Raw genomic sequence first — 20,129 nt, 5'->3', positions numbered from 1 at the left:
AAACAACATAGCGTGTAAAATGCATTTATTTATTTATTTTAAAATAATTTGTTTTGAAATGTTTCCTCACCGAACGCGGAAGCAGGCGGCGGGCAAAGTCACGTGGTTCGTGATGAGGCGATAAATTGCGACTCAGTCTCGTTAACTGTCTCTTCCTTGTTGCGGTGATGGAGGATGATGAAGCTGCGGCCCGGGGACCGAAACCAACCCGCTGAAGGCCTCGACTCACGGTACATATCCACGTTTAGGGACAGATCTAGATCTCATCATTTACCTCCGCAGCTGGTGTGTTTGTGTTTTGCGGTTATTTTGTTGCGGTTATGTCCTGTTTGTTAGCTCGATGCTTCAGTAGCGCCAAACTGACCTCATGGTGTCTGCTGACGAAAGGCTGCAGGTCTTTATTAACATTCTGTGGTCAGAGTCAATCACGTTAATTGCTATTTTATTGTCTATTTTTTTAATTAGTCGATCTTACGTTGTATTCAGGGGCACACTGGGCTGCAGAAATGGTTTAATATGAGTTTAAATGTGGACCTGGAAAGTGCTCAGACTGCAGGAAATGGCAGGTTGATCCACATGTATTGAAATGCAGCTGAATTGGTCTTTTTATACAATTTTCGTGTCTTTATTTAACAATTTGAGTCATTTTGCGTCATTATCCAGTGTTTTTGGCATATTTCTTGTAGTTTACTAGCGATTAAAAGCTGAGAATGAAAGGTTGCATTGAATTAAAAATGGGGATTTATTCTCTTTATGTAAGATAACCTGACCTGTTTTTAATCCGACAGCGAGGAAATGTGCAGCATTACGGCAGCAGCAGAGGGGATAAAATGCAAAAATGTAGGGACACAAGTTGTAAAAATATACATTAAATACACATTAGTGCTGTTAATATAGTACAGATTCCTAAATATGTGTAAATTCAGATATTGCACATGTTCCACTGAATGTGGCAAGTGGTGGTATTGCAGAGAATTATTCTATATGTAGGAAAATATTGGACACATTCTAGTAATACTCCACATATTCTTGTACATGCAGAAAAAGCTGATGATGTGCACCGATTCTTCTGTTAGTAGTAAAAGTTTATATTTTACAGAGACTTAAAATGTTCATCACACACAGGCTTAATTGCTTTGATGTCGCTCCAGAGTAAAAAAAAAAAATATATTTACGGTCCAAAATGTATTATTCATTTTATTTAATAAAACCACCTGTCATATTAATACAACACATCCTGTATTAGGTTTAAATACTTTTTTCAGTAATTCATTCTTATGCTACATTTATGCAGAAATAAAGTATAAAGTAAGTGGTACAAAGTCTTCAGTCCCATTTTTAAAGTTGTAGTTTAGTTAGCATGCATTAAATTGATTAAACACCGGATTTAACCTAATGTAGCATCAAAAAAATTCTTGTAATGTAGGTTTATGACTTGTTTTGAATTATTTTTTTGCTTTTATGTCCTGACTTTTTCGGTTTTTGTCTGCTTTAAATGCAAAATGAAAGAGAAATAATGCTATAAAATTACAAACAAGCAGCACACAGTTGTATCAGCAAGCCACAGATGGTTTAAACTAAAACCGGGCCTTACAACCTACATTAGGGTAAAATGTCAGGACTTTTTCAGCTCTTTGCACCTAATAAAAAAAATGTCAGCTGAATGAGTGGCCTTTTAAGACAGTCAAACCTTGATGATGAGTTGCATGTGAGTCCGTGTTTCACCTGAACCTCGTGATTATTCTTTCACTGCACTGATGGTTTGACTTCACAGATGGGCATCAGGAGATTTAGTGAATTCAGAGCAGAATCTAATCTGTCACTTCCTTTTTTTTTTTTGTTCTGGTGTTTTTTAGGACTGAAGAATCCAGCATGGATGGATGTTTATAAGGTAAAGCTTGTTTCAATCTTTGTGTTTGACTCACTGAGGCATGAAGCTGAAAATGAATATTCAGGATAGCTGTAGGTTACTGGCCTGCTCAAAAAAGGGCTCAATAAAGTCTTGGTGTGTTTACTTTACAAAGATCTGAACTGTGTTTTCCTTTATGTCCTGTAAGTGGTAAGATCAAGTTATAACAATACTGTAAAGTGCATTTTTTTTGTACCTTACATGTCTTTTATTTAAGATGGGCCTTAAATTGAGTTATTTCAGGCATCTATTCTGCTGTTTATCCACTTTCAGGTTGTGTAAATAAATGATGGTAGGCAATATCTGTTATTAGGGTGGCCATTAATGACAAATGTAAACAGTATAAATTATTGTCTAATAGTTAACAAATACCAAAATATTCAAAGTTTACTATGATTTGACATGTTAAAAAAGCTCATTTTGACATTTGAGACCACAGAACTACTAAATACTTGTATCCTCAACTTAAATAGATGAACTGGCTAATAATTATTTCAGCTGTAATTGTTGAATATCACTGGAAAGCACTAGCACATGAAATATAAAGTTGTGTACTTAGTAAATCTACCTTAAAATGAACCTTGGGTTTTCATTTAAAGTTCTCATCCATTATGTCTTGAAACAGACATTCATTAGGTGCAGGTATGATAAATGCATTTCTACAGCCGTGCGTTAACTCCTCTTTTTTTTTTTTTTTTGTAACATTTTGGTTGTCTGGTGTGAATGCAGCAAGTATCACACGTTTCAACATCATCTTTACCGTGCAAACTGACCATAAACTTGAGTAAATCCATCAGTTTGTTCAAATAATTAACCTTGTTGTTGTTTCCATCTTTTCCAGGTGGTGAGAATCCTACAGGAGCTTTGCTTTGTCTTCTCAGTTTAAGATTTTACAGTTTAAAAGTACAACATTCAACATGAAAGCTTTGTTATAGTGTTCACTGTTATTATCTATGCATAGGCCATCTGTAATGAATTTCTATTTGAGCTATTTAGTGGATGCTTTATTAGTTACATCTGTACAGTTGATTTCATTTCAATAAAGCCACTTTGCTATATTCTGGGATTTGTCAGTTTTTATTATTGAGAATGTGTGAGTTGAATTATTTTTAATTGATCGAGGTTTAAGAAGCAAAGTTCGTTCAGGTGGAGAAAGATTAAAATGGCGAGCAAGTATCAGATTAACTTCTCACAGAAACTGCATTAGTGTGCACAGGATCTGCTGGAATGTTATTGCTCTGATCAGTCAGAGCCTCGTTATGTAAGAAATAGATGAAGCCAATGAAAGTTTATACCTCAAGTTCCATGTAGGTTCACAACCAACAGTGTTTAATATAAAAACTTTACACACCATATTTAGAGTCCAGCTCCAAACAATTCAAAGAGGAATAAAGTGATTTTCAAGAGTGGATTTCAGTAATGTATTTGTAAAAAGATATATCATTGTTTACATATTTCCCATCAATTACTTTCCAAATAAGTAAAGAAAATTGACAACCAGAGCAGTTGTAATACAGTAGATCTTCATAGGACAAATTATAGTTGCTTATCAACACTGCATGTTCATAAACCTTCAGAAATATCAGATCTGCTGAGAACATACATCTACTGTATTAAAAACAATTTATTATATGTATTATTTACAAAGAATGTTTTTCCCACAGTGCAGTTGCTCCCCAAGTAGATGGAGCGCTGTATGCAGTAGTAAGTGAATACAGTATTACTGATTTTGCTGTTTTCTGTAACTATAGCAATGAAAAAAGACTATTTACAGTTTTGGTGTATTGGTGCAGGTATCACTATCCAATAAAACTCATAATCCACCAATTTGGTTCATCTGCAGCCTCACAACGATATCTACACAGTCCACATGTAGCTCTACAAATGTTCGGTTTCTTTTGAGCTCAAGGTTAACTGTTTCCGTTTAGTGCAGTAGTAGCCATCGTGCTGCTCGGAGAGTCAGTGTTACTGTGACCCACGGTGTCTTTACCCAACACTCGGCTCTTCTTGTTGCCCATCCCCTCGGACGCTGTCCCCTCGAACAGCTTCGCCATGAAAGCGAAGCCGTTCTGCTTGATGTACGACTTCCCAGCAAAGGTGTAGAGGACGGGGTTGGCGCAGCTACTGATGAAGGCCAGAGCTGAGGTGACGGCACGGCTGGACTTAGAGATGTGGTCCAATCTGCATGGAAACACAACTTTTAGAAGAAGCATGTTGAAGTCTACTGGCTTCCTCCCACAGTCCAAAAACATCCATCCATCCATCATCCGTTTAATCCTTGTTATGGTTAGGGTTAGCCACAATCTGCAGTCAGGCTCCAAAATTTTCCTGTCACCCATCCTTTACCACCATATGTTTGGAATGAGATGAAGAACAGAGACATATGGTTGCAAGACAGGGGACACCCTGCACAGGTCACCAGTCTATCACAGGGCTACATATAGAGACAAAACAATTATACTCGAATTCACACCTACAATCAATTTAAAATCACCAATTAACCTCAGCATGTTTTTGGAATGTGGGAGGCTGCCAAAGTAACCGGAGAAAACCCATGAATGCACAGGGAAAACATGCAAACTCCATGCAGAAAGATCCAAGGCCGGGAATCTTCTAGCTGTGAGGCCGCAGCACTAACCACCGAGTCACTGTGCAGCCCAGTCCAATAACATGCTTAGGTTCATTGGTAACTCGAAATTGTTCATAGGTGTGAATGTGAGTGTGATTGTTTGCCTCTCTATGTAACCCTGTGATACACTGGTGACCTGTCCAGGTGAACTCTGCCTTCACCCTGAGTCAGCTGGGATAGGCATGTACTTCATTGACCCAAGGGAAATTCAAGAAACCAGCAGCATATTGAACATACAGAATATACAGAAATAAGAGATAAGAGCAGAGCACACAGGGGATATAGAGATATAAAGAATATGAAGGCATAATTAGTCTGTACAGAATATCTATATTAAAACTTAAAACTATGTAGACAGTGTGCAAATAGGCAGAAAAACATAAATCAAACAAGAACTGTGCAATTAGAGGACACTACAGAGGATTAAGCGGTGTATAGAAAGATATTGGATGGATGTTGAAGTTTGGTGACAAATGAATGTGTCATGATGTTCAGCTGGATTCTTCTTAAATATCTGACTCTTAGACCGACAGATTTAACAAACTAAATCCGTTGATGAAAACTGAACAGGTCCTGAAAGAGACGGCACTGGGGACCTAAAAGGTCAGAGGTCAAGCTTTACCTGCAAAATATCAATAACAACCAAAAAAAGACACAGCCAGATGGGGAAGGCACACTAAGAGGCAACAAACACCTACAAAAACAACGCAAAATGACTGAATCCACATAGCCACGGAGACACAAAAGGACACAATGATACACAACAACTAGAAAAAGACTCATTACAGGCAGACTCAAAACAAACACAAAGAAGTACAAAATGGTGATAAAGAAAATTGATACGAATGATGTTTCTTTTGCCACGTTTCCCCTTAAATCATTATGTTTTTACAACAGTTTCTGCTCTGACATCTCTGATTTGCTTGAAAATGAGATAAATTATAAATATTTAAAAATATGCTGGCTTTTTTTTTTCAGAAAATTGACTTTCAACCCACCAATATTGCACAAGTAGACCAAATAATCTGTAATTATAGGTGATTAAAATTATGAAAACCAATGCAGCTGTTACTGAAAGTCCCATATTTTAAAAAAAATTAACAATTAAAAAATTAACAAAAAAAAATTCAAACTAATGATACAGTATCTCCTGAAACACATGTAGTTGCACGTCATTAATACAACACCAAACATATAGAATAGCTTTTAATATGAAGTACCTGGTCACAGAAACTAAAAAATGATTTTTTTAAATTGAACTGTCAGAATTGATTGAGTAGGTGTGACAACTTTTAACATTTTAAAATCTCCAGAGTTTATAGTAAAAATCAGAGCTGGTCGAGCAGCATTTGTACCAGTTTGAGAAGATGCATGAAAACAACCACATTCTACAGCAGTAATAAATAATACACTGCCTGTCCAAAAAAAAAAAGTCGTACACTCTAATATTTTATTGGAATGCCTTTAGCTCTGAGAACAACACATGTCTGCTGTTTTGATAAGGTTCTGCAATGTCACAGCATTTATTTCTGTCCAGAGTTACATTAACTTTCTACCAAGATTTCATATTGAGGATGGGGGAGTTGGACAAAGTCTTCTCCAGAACATCCCATTCTTAATGGGGCTGAGCTCTGGACTCTGTGGAGGCCAATCCCTGTGTGAAAATGACGTCTCATGCGCCCTGAACCATTCTTTCACAATGTGAGCCCCATGAATCCTGGCATTGTCATCTTGGAACATGTAAATGCCATCAGGGAAGAAAAATTTCAGGTAATCAGCTGACCTCATTCTTTAGGAACATAACGTTGCTGAATCTGACCAACCCCAGATCATAACCCTAACCCCCACAGACTTGTAGGTACTAGTCATGATGAGTGCATCACTTCATCCACCTCTCTTCTTACCCTGATGTGCCCATCACTTTGGAACAGGGTAAATCATGGACTCATCAGACCACATGACTTTCTTTCATTGCTTCAGAGTCCGATCTTTATGCTACCTACAAACTGAAGCCTTTTTTTCTGATTAGCCTCATTGATCAGTGGTTTTCTTCGAGCTACACAGACCTTTAGTCCCAATCCCCTGAGTTCCCTTTGTGTTGTGCATGTGGAAATGCTCCTGCTTTTACTACTAAACACAGCTGTAAGTTCTACTGTTGATTTCCTACAATCATCTAAGGGTTTGTTCCGACCTTATTTGTTCCTCGAAGATGATGGTTCACCCCTAGCCTTCAGTTTTTAATAATGCGTTGGATGGTTCTTAACCTGATTTTAGTAATTTCACTAATCTCCTTAGTTGTTTTCTTTGCTAGATGCAGTGCAATAATTTGACCCTTCTGAGACAGATTAGCATCCTTTCCATGACCGGGATATGTCTTCTAGCGAGAAGCTCCTCGCTGCGTCAGCTAGGGTTAAAGAAGTTGTTGCAGCTGAAACATATTCATCACTGTAGTAATTATCCAATGGAAAGCTCTTACCTATTTGCTTAGTTAAATCCCAGTGGCGACTTTTTTTTTTGGACAGGTGATGTAAAAATCAACAGTATGTGTTAAGTTAAATTGTGTTTGATTGTGTTGATGAATTCTTTTGCTACTCACATCTCTCTTGTTGGTGACTCCTCTTTGTACCACATAGCTGCCACCTGATAAATCAGACCCACCAAAACACATTCAGTAATCAGATAGATAATCGATTCACAGCCAGAAACATGATCAGACGTCACGCAATCAATCGTCGCCACGCACCTGAATCATGTTGATGACGTGATAGGGCAGCCAGAACAGTCCAAACATCACCACGATGGCCAGGATGAGCTTCTCGCTGCGGATCTTTCGCCGGAACTTAGTCTCTCTGAGGCGTCTCAGGATGAGGATGTAGCTGGTTATGATGATGGCGTAGGGAAGGATGAATCCTGCTACTGTCTCAAAGGCGTACTGGAACCTCACCTGCACAGGAGGATAAAAATAACAGATCTGTTGCCTCTGTGAACATAAACTGATGTGTCGAAACAAGGCAGAGTTGGTCTGAAATGATTAGCTCAGTATAAATGGTTGAAAAATCTACAATTTCTCCTAAAGTAAAGGGATTTGCGTTTCTTCTTCATCATGCATCATGTAAAACAGCAATTTTGGGGGACTTACAGGCAAAACAGGACTTCACAAAACATGTCTGTAATTCAAAAATACAAGTGCTAATTCCTACAAAATTTCACACAAATGTAGTATAATAAAATAATGACAACTTATACCCAAAGGTCACCCTAACTGTGACATCATAACATTCTGCAAATATACTTTTCTTACTGTTATTCAGCGATACAACTCAGGAACAGAAGAAAAGATTTTGAAAAACAGTGGAATTCCGCAATGTTCAAAAGCTGTAAAAACCGTGAAAATAACAGAAAATATATTTTTAATTACTTTTTAGTACATTTGTACACATTATATAAAGTTGTGTAAGGTCACAAAGGTTAAAAAATATTCCATTCAAAAAATTATCGACTATTTTTTAATTATTTATTATGGATAGATTTTCTATAAATAATGGCAAATATCTGTAAAATAACCTGTATTTTTGACATATTTAAATACTGCCAAAAATTTGTGCAATTTTATGGACAAATGAAAAAAGAATTGACATTTGTAATAAAAAAACTAAAAAAAATCAAAAATACAATGGCTGGAGACTGAGACAGTTAAATAATTTATTTATCATTTTTTAGTCCTGAATATTTATAATTTTTTGTCAAATAATGGTAATTATGTGTAAAATATTAACATTTTTAACTGATTTCAAGACTGTAAGCTGTTAATGCTATTTATATAAATACACAAGCTGGAGACACTTTTGAATTTTTTTTTTTTTTTGCATTTTTTAATCCCTAATAACCACATTCTTCCCTTCAAATAAAGGTGAATATATATACACCCCCTGTCAAAAGTTTTAGGACACTTTCTCATTTAAATAAAGTAGAACCTGTCCTACAACTTTTGACAGGGGGTGTATTTCATCATATGGATGTGATCAGGGCAGGACTCTGGTCATACATATAAAGTTTCAGGCAGATTGGAGCATGTTCAGTGCATTTACACAGCATTTGAAATTTCATGGCGAAGGATCAAAATTCCAGAGGCCGCCACAGACACGCCCTTTGACTTTGGAAAAAGATTTTAATAACTTTGGATCATTAAGGCCTCCTGTATGTACTGGCCGAATTTGAGGTGAATTGGAGTTTCCCCCTAGGAGGAGTTCACTCTAGAAAATAAATGAAAAATGGGTAAAATCTGACATTCAACGCAAAATAGCTCACTTCCTGTTGGGTTTGGAATGTGGCTGTCACTGACTTTTTTGTTAAGTCTGATGTGCTGCATATGTGTACCAAATTTGGTAGATACACCCCCTGTCAAAAGTTGTAGGACAGGTTCTACTTTATTTGAATGAGAAAGTGTCCTAAAACTTTTGACAGAGGGTGTATATAAATACACATACATATATACTTGATGTTATATATATATATATATATATATATATATATATATATGAATTACACATTTTTTCCATACAGTGGATAAAATGTGTAATTTTACAAAGACTGTTTACCCTTTTGAAATTCTTAACATGCAATAATTTTTCCTTGAAATAACTATAACAACATTGTAAACTGATTTGAATGCAGCAGCAAAACTGTAATTTTATGGACAAATGAGAAAAAAAATCCATTTTAAAAAAAAGAAAAGGAAACAGCAGCTGGAGATGGAGATGTTTATTCATGCATCTACTTATTTCGATTTTTCAGTCCTTATTATACTTTTTTCTTCAAATACTAGCAAACATATGTAAGATATATTTTAGTGTATTTAAAAACGGTCCAGAAATAGTGTAATTTACAGTGAAATATTGTAAAAGAATGAATTATAGCTTTATACATTTGTACAGATTAGTTTTTTTGTCTAACAGTCAACGTGTAAAGGAATGATTTTATTATATGATTTTACTAGTTATTATTGTTTATACTTTAACAAGAGCGACAATCTGTAAAATGACAGTAAATAGTTGCTGTTCAAACACAAGAAACTTACTTTTTTTTTACACTTCATCTTGGACAGACGTGGATGGGAACTGTAGCTTAACAGGTTGGCAGGAGCATACAACCAGGTTCCGACATATTTTACAGGAACCAAGTAATCTTTTTTAAAAAAAAATCACACTAGCAGATAATAAAGACAGTCAGCTCTGATCTACTTACATGTCGAGGCAGGGTGTGGTTGGGAGCACACACGAGTCTGGTTCTGTTCCTCTCGTCGCTGTCTTCTCTCACATCTCGAAACACCAGGGAAGGGACAGCAATGACCATCACCAGTACCCACATGCCCACGATGACCCTCCTCACCACCTTTCTCTTGATCAGGTAGCTCAGTCTCCGCGGAAACACCACGGACACCAGCCGGTGCACACTCATCAGGGTTATCAGGAAAATGGAGGCGTACATGTTGGCATTGCACAGGTAGAACAGGGTCTTGCACATGGGGTTTCCGAAGATCCACGTCTGCTTGGCCAGGTAGATGACGAAGAAGATGGTGAGGGCCATGAGGAAGCCGTCGGCGCACGCCAGGTTGAGGATGAGGAGGGTGGTGACCGAGCGTCGCCGGATGCGCGCCAGGATGCTCCAGACGATGAAGAGGTTGCCAGGGACGCCCAAAAGGAAGACCAGGCCGAGGATGAGGGCGCCCAGCGTGGTGGAGAAGTCGTTGCTGACAACGCTGTCGTCCTCGGGGTTGGGGTCCTCGGTGGGAGTCGTCAGGAGGGAAGGAGTGAAGTTCTTCATCCTGAAAGAAGGTTTAGATCCTGTAGACAAGAGAGCAAGTTAGAAGCTGAAACACAAACTTAACCTGATCACTCACCAGTTTGTTTTTATGGCCAAAACCTGAAATGTGCAGCATCAGATGTCTTTTATGCCTAGTTTGTTGCACCTGTCCAACAAGAGATGCAATTTTTTTACCCATTCTAGCATAAATTTGTAACTCTTTTTAACAGAATAATTTATATATATATTTTACTGATAACTGCTAATTTTAGAGTATTTTAAAGTATTGATTTACAGGTTTCATAAGTAAAGCAGTCTAGCTGGGATATTGATTTAACTCTGATCTTTCTGCAAAATGCAGTTTGTGGTGCTGTTCAACTACATTCTCGTTCTGAGACCTAGTCCATTCACTTATGTCTTCTGTACTAGACATTTGTTTTTGCGGAGACAAAATGGAGAAAGCAGCAAAATGCGCCTGCCATGAAAAGAGAAAAGTTAAGTAAAAAATTCTTAAGATATCATTGTTCTACCGATGGTAATCATGTGTTTTCTTTCTTAAGAATATTTCAGGAATTATAAATTGGGGTTAGATTTCAGTTAAACTTTTTATCAGGAAAAATGATAGCACCTTTATGAATGCCAGCTGTTATGGACATGAGAACGATCTGATGGGGTTAGCTAATAGCCAGCTAGCTGGCTAGTTCTTTGTTTCCTTTCAAATTTCTGCCCCAAAACACATTTTTTGTGGCATAATAAAAACACTGAATGTAAAGTAATTATTTCAATAAATAAATAGTTGTTTATTACTATGTTTCATTCAGCCTCTTAATTTTCTACACTATTGTTGTTTAATTTAGTTTCTTAAAGTTTCATTAGAAAATGGATTGACATTCTTGCTTTCTTGTTGCCCTATTTTGATTTTGAAATGTTGCTCTTTTGTTTTTTTATGGTAAAATTGGTCTGTTACTTGTAAAATAGAAATATTTTTATAACATTCTAAATTGTGAGTTGTTGTTTTAGCTCCAAAAAGGCAGGAAATCACAAAAAAAGTTACATTGAAAGAAAGTGTTTTCCCTCGGTTCTTGGGATGTTATAAAAAGAAGAGTTCTTGCTGTTTAGCTTTTATTCTCCGATAACTGGGAACGATGAAGTGAGTGTAATATTTGTCAGCAAAATGCCTCCAAAATGAAGGAATAAGAGGATGTCTGGCACGAATGTTCTGCTTTTTGTCCAAAATTTCCTGATTCCAATAAACCTGACGGCTTGATGTGCAAGTTTTAACAACCCACTTTAACCCATTCATGTCCATTGTAGTAGTAAACGCTTGAAAGCTTGGAGGCATTTTCTTCATTGGATGTAAAGTGAAAATATTGTGCAACACCTTCATCAGGAGATAAGAAACTGCTGTTCATCTGCGTACACACTGCTATTATGAAGTAGGAGATGACTGGTTTCCAATTAAATGTTTGAATCACAAGACTGTGCTTCCAAATTATTTCAAATTGGCTTCAGAATGGGCCCGTTCCATTGAAACTACAGTGGTAGAAAGTACAGACTGACGAGTGTCAAGCAGTCATGGAGCCAGAACATTTTTAAAAGTGTGACCACACTTAGACCAGTGTGTCCACTTAGGTGGCACAGAAACTAATCTTATTAATTTTTTAGCCTTCATAGCAAATCAGTAGAATAGCGAATCTAGCAGGTATGTTGTGACTCACCGGATGTAGATTACATGCATAAACTTGCCATTCGCTGCACGCTTCATGCACTTTTTTCCTCCCCTTCCAAATTTTGCAGAGGATTTGTACTGAGCAATAAGGCACCTTTGATGAAGTAACCATTTTAATGACAGTTTTCGACTCCCTGCATGCAAATTTTCCACCATAACAACTGAGGGGACACAACTGCTGCATCCTGGGCTTAGCTCCATCTAAGATAACTCTGATTTGTTAAAAAGAATGCAAACAAGTGGGAGCAGTTTTCCTCCCTGATGAGGTGCAGTCAGATCATTCTGTGCTGCTGACTAGCCATGACTATGTTGTTCCAAGTTATTATTTATAACTGTTAGCTGTATGACATTTTAAAAAGCATTAGGGATAGGATATAACTTCAGCTCTTTGAGTACCTGTATAGCCCTTTAATGTGCTTTACTCTTCATTGGGTGGGGTAGCTAGACTTTAGTCTGAGGCGCCCACCTCTTGGCTCCACACCTGGTTTAAAGGGGTTAGTGCTATTAAATCTCGGCTTTGTTTAACTGACAAGCTCCTAAGCTTTTTTTAAGTATTAAAAGACTTGATCATCATTATGGAAAGTCCACATATTTTCCTTTTTCTTTACAAGGATGAGCTTTATCACTTCAAGGTGTCCAAAGTGGAAGAAATACACAAAGAACACATTCGAAGTTCATTATTTAACACAGTATATTAAGTTTGTTTAATGAGTATGTAGATAAAAGCAGAAAAATAACAATTTGTGACTTTAGCAGATATGTGGGGAAGCACTTTGTTAGCAAACTAGATGTAGCTATGCACAGTAGCCTGAAATTATGTTGTCACATCAAAGCTTTTTCATTTTTCATGTGTACTCCATCATGAAATATGCGCAGAACTTTACTTGAAAACCCGTTCTGTGGATAGAAACACAAAAGTGCCTAAAGCTTGGATAAACTGTTATTTGTCAAGATACAGCTTCAATATAGATGTTCCTTCCTGCACCTCTAAAGCTCAGCAAATCATATTTCACATGATTAATCTGTACACAAACCACTATAAAATGGCAATTTTTTAAAATACTTCTTTACGGATAAACATCTGTGTCAATTGCCTCACTCTTCTTTGGTGAAGAAAAAAAAACGATTTCCTCTTCAAGGAAATGGTTTCTAACTGTGAGTGATGAAAATATCTGGCGAAAGAGGAAAAAATGATAAAAAAAAAATACAGGAACAAGGCGCGTTGTGATGATTTCGCCTAATGACCTGTTGAATTTAACGACAGTTTGTGGGCTTGATTGTCGAAGGTGGTGATGTTCTGGGAGAGAAACGTGCACAAACAAGTGAAGACATAATAATTGTTCTCTTATAGTGGTTTTTCAGAACTGGAGGATGCCTGCCATCCTGACGCAGCCACGAAAGTATTTACATCAGACCCCGTAGCCAACAGTGCAGCTCAGAAGCAGCAAGCTAAAACACGCCAACCGATAGCAGCTCTGCATTAAAGAAGTCCAGTATTGCGACACAGTCTTTGTTTCAGTCTTATTTGTTGAATCTGCCCGTGGAGTTTTTCCATCCACATGGAAAATGGTGGTGCACGAGGTCGACCTTTTAAGTTGCATCCATGTTGACCACGACAGTAAAATTCAATATGAGTGATGGATTCAGAAGGCAACTGGTTCAGAAAGTGGCCATTACATGGCATTATGATGAGAACGGGACTTCAAGTAGTTATTTCCTAATTAAGTACTAATTTTCCTGTTCTGGTCCCACTAAAACCCAACTGTTTGTTTTCCCTTGATGGCTTTAAACCAGAGCAAGCTGGTAAACAAAATGAATCAGAGCCAGACTTACATCACGAGTAAGAAATGCAGCTGAAAGCTCAGTCTGAGCAAAACAATGAAGCTGTCAGGTGAAAGATGCATTTTTAACAAACTGATGATGATAAACCTCTACATATGTTCTTGCAAAATCACTACATTTGCTAATAATGCCTTTCTTTTACAAATAATAAATGGTATAGAATGGAGTAAAGTGCAGGAAAGAGGAAAATATAACGCAATTTATGTTTAAATGACTAATTCAGGAAAATAGTGCAAACATAGAAGTAAGAGAAATTGAAAAATTACAAAAAGTAATGCTTAAAAGGCTAATTCAAGCATTTATTTGGGTACAAATTCAACAAAGCAAAGCTTGAGACATTATTATAACATTGCAAGTTCCTTGTTTCTGCCAGAAACTCTGTTTTCCAGCAAACATAATTTAAGTCAAGAACTTATAAAGTAGTGAGTCATGGGTTTGTAATAAATCAGTTCTGTGTAAATAATAAAGTCATGAAAAGTAAATTATTGTTGTAAGATGGAATGTCAGTGATATAACAGACAGATTGATGCATAAATGTTAATACGAAGTTTAAAATCGAGGCGCAGTGAATGAGCGACTGACCTTTCTGGGATGTGATGTCTCTCTAGATGAAGTGTTGGATTCAAATCTCCTACTGCTGTCCAGCTCTGACAGAGTCTCCGTCAGCTCTGACCATAATAAACTGAATCACGTCTTGCCTCACAGGCTGCAACATGCTGCTGTTGGAGGGAGACAGGCTGAGAGGTGTGTCCTCCTGTAAAACTTTCTCTCTCTCTCTCTCTCTCTGTGTCTCTTGTCTCTGTCATAAATAGTGTATTCTGATCTCCATATAAGATCCTTTTGTGTACTTTTCTCACGTATCTGCATTATAACTCTGTATACACTATGTCCTTCTCATAAACAAACATGCATTCCTCACAAAAACATGTTCCAGTGTCACAGTCCAAAACGCAGATTTGCGTGTCCTCGGGCATTTTTCAGTCTGAGTCAAGTGTTGTGTAATAAAAAAGGAACTGACGAGTTATAGGTGATTCAAATTCTTGCACAAGCTGCCTGTGTCATACATGCTGATCACACAAGCGCAAACATGCATATAGAGAGTGTACGCACGTGTGTAAAAGTCACTAGTTTGTACAAGTCTCATTCGCCGACAGGAATGTTGGTTTCCGAGAAGAACGTGAGAGAATGTGAATATGTAGGATTCTTTCATCCTTATCTGCTCAGGTGTTCTTTGGTGCTTTTCTTAAATGACGTCATTCCTTGTGCAGTTTCACTTCTACATTCTAGGTGAGTAAACAAGATTATCGGAGAGTTGTCTATAAACCACTGAGCAGCTGGAATGGGGAAGATGAAGACAACAGAGCTCTCTTAGCTTTTTGTAATGTTCTGAATAAACACTCACACAAGTCCCTCTTTGATTGTTGATTAAACCCTAAAAACTCATCTCTGTGTAACAAAATCACGTGTTTAGTTTTTTTTTTCTGACTTAGATGCACATCTATGAAGTCTTTCACTCTTAGTCTGCCTAAAATATTCCCTTTTGCTGCATCTCAAGCACACCAGCTCACCTACAAATCTGCTAAAACTACTTGACACCATGGCAGCTTGTAATATTAGAGTGACTCAGCTATACAGGTTCAAACTATAAACCAATTCTAAAGAAGAATGATACAGAAAATCTCATTCTGCTAGTTTACAGGATTGATTCCTTCGATGTCTTATGTATGAAACCATGAAAATGAATCATCAGAACACTGCAGTTTCAAGATGGAAAAGTACAGCCACGGTGTTATTTCATTCCTAATGTGTCTTCCAACATATAAAAACACCATATGGATGTGCTAACACAGTAAAAAACTTGATTTCCCCCAGATGAGGTCTTCAAATTGATAAAACTGTTGGTGGTCATGTCACATTGTGGGTATTGTAGGCATTATGTTAGAGTAATAAGTTGTTACCCAAGTTCTTCATTACAGAAGCCCAGTTTAGGTCTCATATTAAAGTGGAATTGCCTAAACTTATAACCATCACAAGATGCTTATCATAAAATAAAGGCTAACTAACTCTAACACAAAAGGTTTGGAACTAAACTGTAATTTCCTGGGTGAATCTTTTTAAACTAAAGTTCCAAGGTTAGATAGAAACATGCTATTTCACTACCACCTTTACTGGATCACTCCAAGGATCCTCCATGTAGACACTTTGGATGACAGTTTCCTTATATTCTGTAAGAGTAGTTCTAAGTTTTGAATGTTGTTTAGGCTACCAATATGCTGTACTTTTTCTGCTGGGGAAATGTTATTTAATTTATGACAAAGTAACCTTTTGTCAAATTTTCTATGGTATTTTTTAAAGGAACTGTCATTTTTATAATGTCTTCTTATTAGTGCAAAGCCTTGAGAACAGTCACTTTCCCTGCACAGCCTGTATGAGGATGTGATAAATAAAGACTCTTGAAGCTTGAATGTGCCTCTCAGCTGGTATCGATGAAAATCTATGCTGTGAAAGAAACACACATATGTAGGCAGTTTTAGTTATGCCAAAGGAAATCAACATTTTTAGTGTGCAATCTCTGCTTAACTGAAAGATGAATTTTTAAATACAGACCTGTGCAATGTTGATTTAAGTGCTGTATGTTAATAAGTTGCCTGACTGTGCTGCTGTTTTTCCATTTCAATGTCCCAGAAGGCCTCAACAACACTTAAAGCCACTAAGTGTTCAAGTATAGTGGGCTAAAGCATGTATTCACGATTAATTTTGAGATTAAAAAAAAAAACAACAGATGAATGTGTAATTTTAATTTCGATTGAAATGTGTGAGTGTAAATAACTGAACATATGCAATCTGTGTGAGTATCTGTCCTCCAAAAGCAGAGCTGACTTTTTAGAGGAGTAAAACTGTTCTGTCTTTGACCACACGAGGGCATCACATCCACAACAATCATTTATTCAGTTTCTCCTCTTCCTATTAATTTGGCACTCAGTACTTCTTCATCATACACTTATTCATCATACTGCAGCTGCCCATTATTATTTCTCAGTCATTCAACTGTACAGTTTCGTAAACTAAAACATTTCCAATTTGCATGCAGCCAGCACCTAAATGTACAAAAAAGTTTTATACATCAGGAGGATCGTTGGACTTTAAACAGGCCATTCTGTCACTTTGGAAAACCAATTTACTATAATTTCGACCATGTAACGATGGAAACTTGGCTCACTTGATCACAGATGAAGCTGAATGTGAAGCTGTATCTTTTTCTCTCCATTTCTGCCCACAACTGCTGTTTTTTACACTCAAAAACTCAAAATGCTGTTCACAGTGGATAAATAAACCCCTCACAGCCTTTAATTTTAGCCAAGGAGACATCAGCATCTCCAAAACAATGTTGCCTCAAACTGTGAGTATAAACTATCCCATAATACAGATGCTGTCTTCACATATGTCGGTTTTTTCAGACTGAGATTAGCTACAAATTGCTGCATGTCTGGTTAACAGGCAGCATTTTTGGGCTGCAGTCACATCATTAATTTTTGTAGTAGACTGACAACAGACACAGGAAATTATGTCAGTAAGAAATTATATATTCACTGAACGTACTGCACAATAAAAGTCAGCCTCGAGTGATAGCCAATGGGTTAAACTGCAATCAAGTCCCATGGGTTTAGGACTAATGCCCAACTGTAGGTCAGATAAAAAGACTTAGAAGTCATTAGAAAACAGATTTTATCTTCCATATTTAGCAAGGAAACTGTTAAAACATTCAGAATTATAAAGACTAAACATTTACAAAGAAGTTTGATTGTCAAAGTGGCACCATTTATAGTTCAGAAAGCCAGAGATAATGAGGAAAATACGCTGTTCAGACATGTTTAATTTCAATGAGCTCGACCGCATAAGATCCAATGAACAAATCTTTTCAATGAACCGACTGGAGTACATTGGAACACTGACAAGAACTGCTTGTGCTTCCGCACATCACTGCGGAAATGTCTCAGGTAAAGACTTTAGTACTGAGTAAATTGAAGCCTGAAGTCCCATATTCAACAGTGGTCAAAGTAACCAGGGAAGAGGTCGGAGTGGTTGGATGGGTGAATTTGACTAACGTGTGAAAGGGTGCTGTTAACGTCTCATTTAAAATTGAAAATCAGCATTTCTATGAATCAAGGCTGTTTCATAACCTTTAACAATGTGTTTCGATTGATGACTTTAATGCAATGTCTGTTTCTTCCGACTAAATCTAGTCTGACTCATCAGATGCAGACTTCATGTATAAGCTTGTCATTTCTGCCTCACCTCACTTCCCCTTTTACGATTTGTGTGTGATCGTTATCAAGATTCCATACAGATCATAATGAAAATGCAACACCTGGCCTGTTTTAGAACATCACTAAGTAATATTTAACAGGCTACATCACTTTTTGACCTGTCAATTCATGCATGAGGAGGATTACAGGTGATTTCCTAGTTTGTTTGCTATAGGGATGGACCTGAATATAATAATAATAATAATAATGGATTAGATTTATATAGCGCTTTTTTGGCCACTCAAAGCGCTTCACAATGGACCCATTATTCATTCACTCACACATTCTCACTCTGGTGGTGGTAAGCTACATTTGTACCCACAGCTGCCCTGGGGAAGACTGACGGAAGCGTGGCTGCCAATCCGTGCCTACGGCCCCTCCGACCACCACCAACATTCACACGCATCCATACACCAATGTGGTTGTATTTCCTTTAACCAACCAGTTGTCTTCAGCGGGGAGCTATTAAGCTAGTTTTTTTTCTTCTGTAAACGTTTGAAGAAAGTTCTGCAAAGTTCTTATAATGTTTTCAGCAGGAAGTTTTCTTTTTGTACACAGAATCTTTTTCTTAAAGGCAGACTAAAGTTCTTTAAAGTGTTCGCAAAACATTTGCAATAGTGGCATTGAAAATATCCTTCTATTATTATCATGTTATGACGTTATGAACACCATCTTAGAATGTGTTATCTTAACATCCCCAAAACATTCTCAGAATATTGCAAGCAAAATGTTTGACCTTTGTTAATATCCCACATTACAGGAATATTTTACACTCAAAAATGGGAGTCACGTCCCTTTTTTTAAAAAAGTACTTAAGACGTTCAGACGTACTCTTGAATGGCTGAATCAGTTATCACAAGGCAACCAAGCAAACCTCTCTTTGGATTCTGTTATCACTGCCATGGGACAATTTCCCAAATGATATTGAAGTGTCGCTTTGGGATGTTGTGAAGGCAGTGAAGCAGGCATTTATCAACTCCTATTAAGGGCCTTTAGGAATTCTTGTGTTTGTTGGAATATTTTTTGTAGATGACAGACTTTAAAAATCACAGCTCGACCATCCATAGTCACTGATTTTGGCCATCTTCGGTGCTCTTCCAACCCTGCTTGAAATCAGCAACAAACTTCTTTATAGTTTGATAGTAAGGAGAGTGTGTTGACTATGTCTGTAGATTTTCTTGGGCGTCATTCCAGACACTTGATCACAGCTCTGGCTTCTTTCTTTTCCATTTTTTGGTTTCCCTCTGGCCTACAGATTTTTAAATGGTGCCACTTCCAGAGAAATAATGACATTTCTTGGACATGATGCCAGAATTTCTAAAAGTCTTTCGTAAGACCCAAAATGGCAGACTTTCAAAACTTCTCAATCCTCACCCACAAACTGGGGTATAACTCCCATTTGGGGCCATAACTATATACTATAAGGCTGTCCACAAAAACTATGTCGTCATTTCTCTGCATGTGACGCCTGCTGGAAATCAGTAGGTGAGAGTGAAACCAAAGAATGGATCATGGACAACTCTGCCATCTTTCTTGTTCATGTTTGGGTTTCCCTCTCATCTACTGATTTAAATAAGGCATCATCTGCAAAGAAATGATGCCAAACATTTGAGTTTTTGTCGACAGTGATGTAAGCCTTTATTGTATACAGTTACACCCCAAAATGGGAGCTCTGGGTCTTGGTTTTGGGTGACACTGAGAACTTCTTGAGGTACCTTCATAGTCTTGACACACTCTTAAGAATCTGAATCTGAAGAAGAAATACTGTATTGAATGGTTTTGGACTTTTTATTGCCATGATATAACGATTGCCCCGTTTGTGCTCAAGTGCCATTTTGGGATTTGGTGATGGTGGTGGAGCAGAAGTTTAACAAGTCTGACTACACATCTTTAGAAATCTTGTGGTTGTCA

At 37.3% G+C, this 20,129-nt stretch overlaps 1 protein-coding gene and 1 long non-coding RNA gene across 2 annotated transcripts; one reads left to right on the top strand and one right to left on the bottom strand.

The window, feature by feature from the left end:
- The first annotated feature begins 99 nt into the window (after nucleotides 1–99).
- Nucleotides 100–2,967, top strand: LOC110957463 (uncharacterized). The gene is made up of 3 exons (XR_002596117.2): nucleotides 100–230; nucleotides 1,857–1,891; nucleotides 2,751–2,967. It is a non-coding gene; the product is annotated as an uncharacterized LOC110957463 (long non-coding RNA).
- Nucleotides 2,968–3,306: 339 nt separating this feature from the next.
- Nucleotides 3,307–11,051, bottom strand: ltb4r2b (leukotriene B4 receptor 2b). Its single transcript, XM_051953405.1, has 4 exons — nucleotides 9,783–11,051; nucleotides 7,282–7,482; nucleotides 7,135–7,178; nucleotides 3,307–4,090 (listed from the first exon to the last, which is right to left on the bottom strand). Exons 1-4 carry the CDS (start codon nucleotides 10,359–10,361, stop codon nucleotides 3,820–3,822), a joined length of 1,095 nt encoding a protein of 364 aa, XP_051809365.1. The 5' UTR covers nucleotides 10,362–11,051; the 3' UTR covers nucleotides 3,307–3,819.
- Between the last annotated feature and the right edge of the window lie 9,078 nt (nucleotides 11,052–20,129).

The sequence above is a fragment of the Acanthochromis polyacanthus genome, chromosome 9 (assembly GCF_021347895.1).
Source record: "Acanthochromis polyacanthus isolate Apoly-LR-REF ecotype Palm Island chromosome 9, KAUST_Apoly_ChrSc, whole genome shotgun sequence".
Taxonomy (NCBI): domain Eukaryota; kingdom Metazoa; phylum Chordata; class Actinopteri; family Pomacentridae; genus Acanthochromis; species Acanthochromis polyacanthus.
The sequence above is the reverse complement of the archived record's forward strand: the minus strand, read 5'-3'. Positions and strand labels throughout refer to the sequence as shown.

What these genes read in the sequence shown, in the direction of transcription:
- ltb4r2b (XM_051953405.1), bottom strand. Translation starts at nt 10,361, where the DNA reads ATGAAGAACTTCACTCCTTCCCTCCTGACGACTCCCACCGAGGACCCC. An exon ending in ACGTCATCAACATGATTCAG is followed by an intron (nt 7,179 to 7,281) that starts GTGCGTGGCGAC and finishes CTGATTTATCAG; the next exon opens with GTGGCAGCTATGTGGTACAA. An exon ending in GAGTCACCAACAAGAGAGAT is followed by an intron (nt 4,091 to 7,134) that starts GTGAGTAGCAAA and finishes GTTTCCATGCAG; the next exon opens with ATTGGACCACATCTCTAAGT.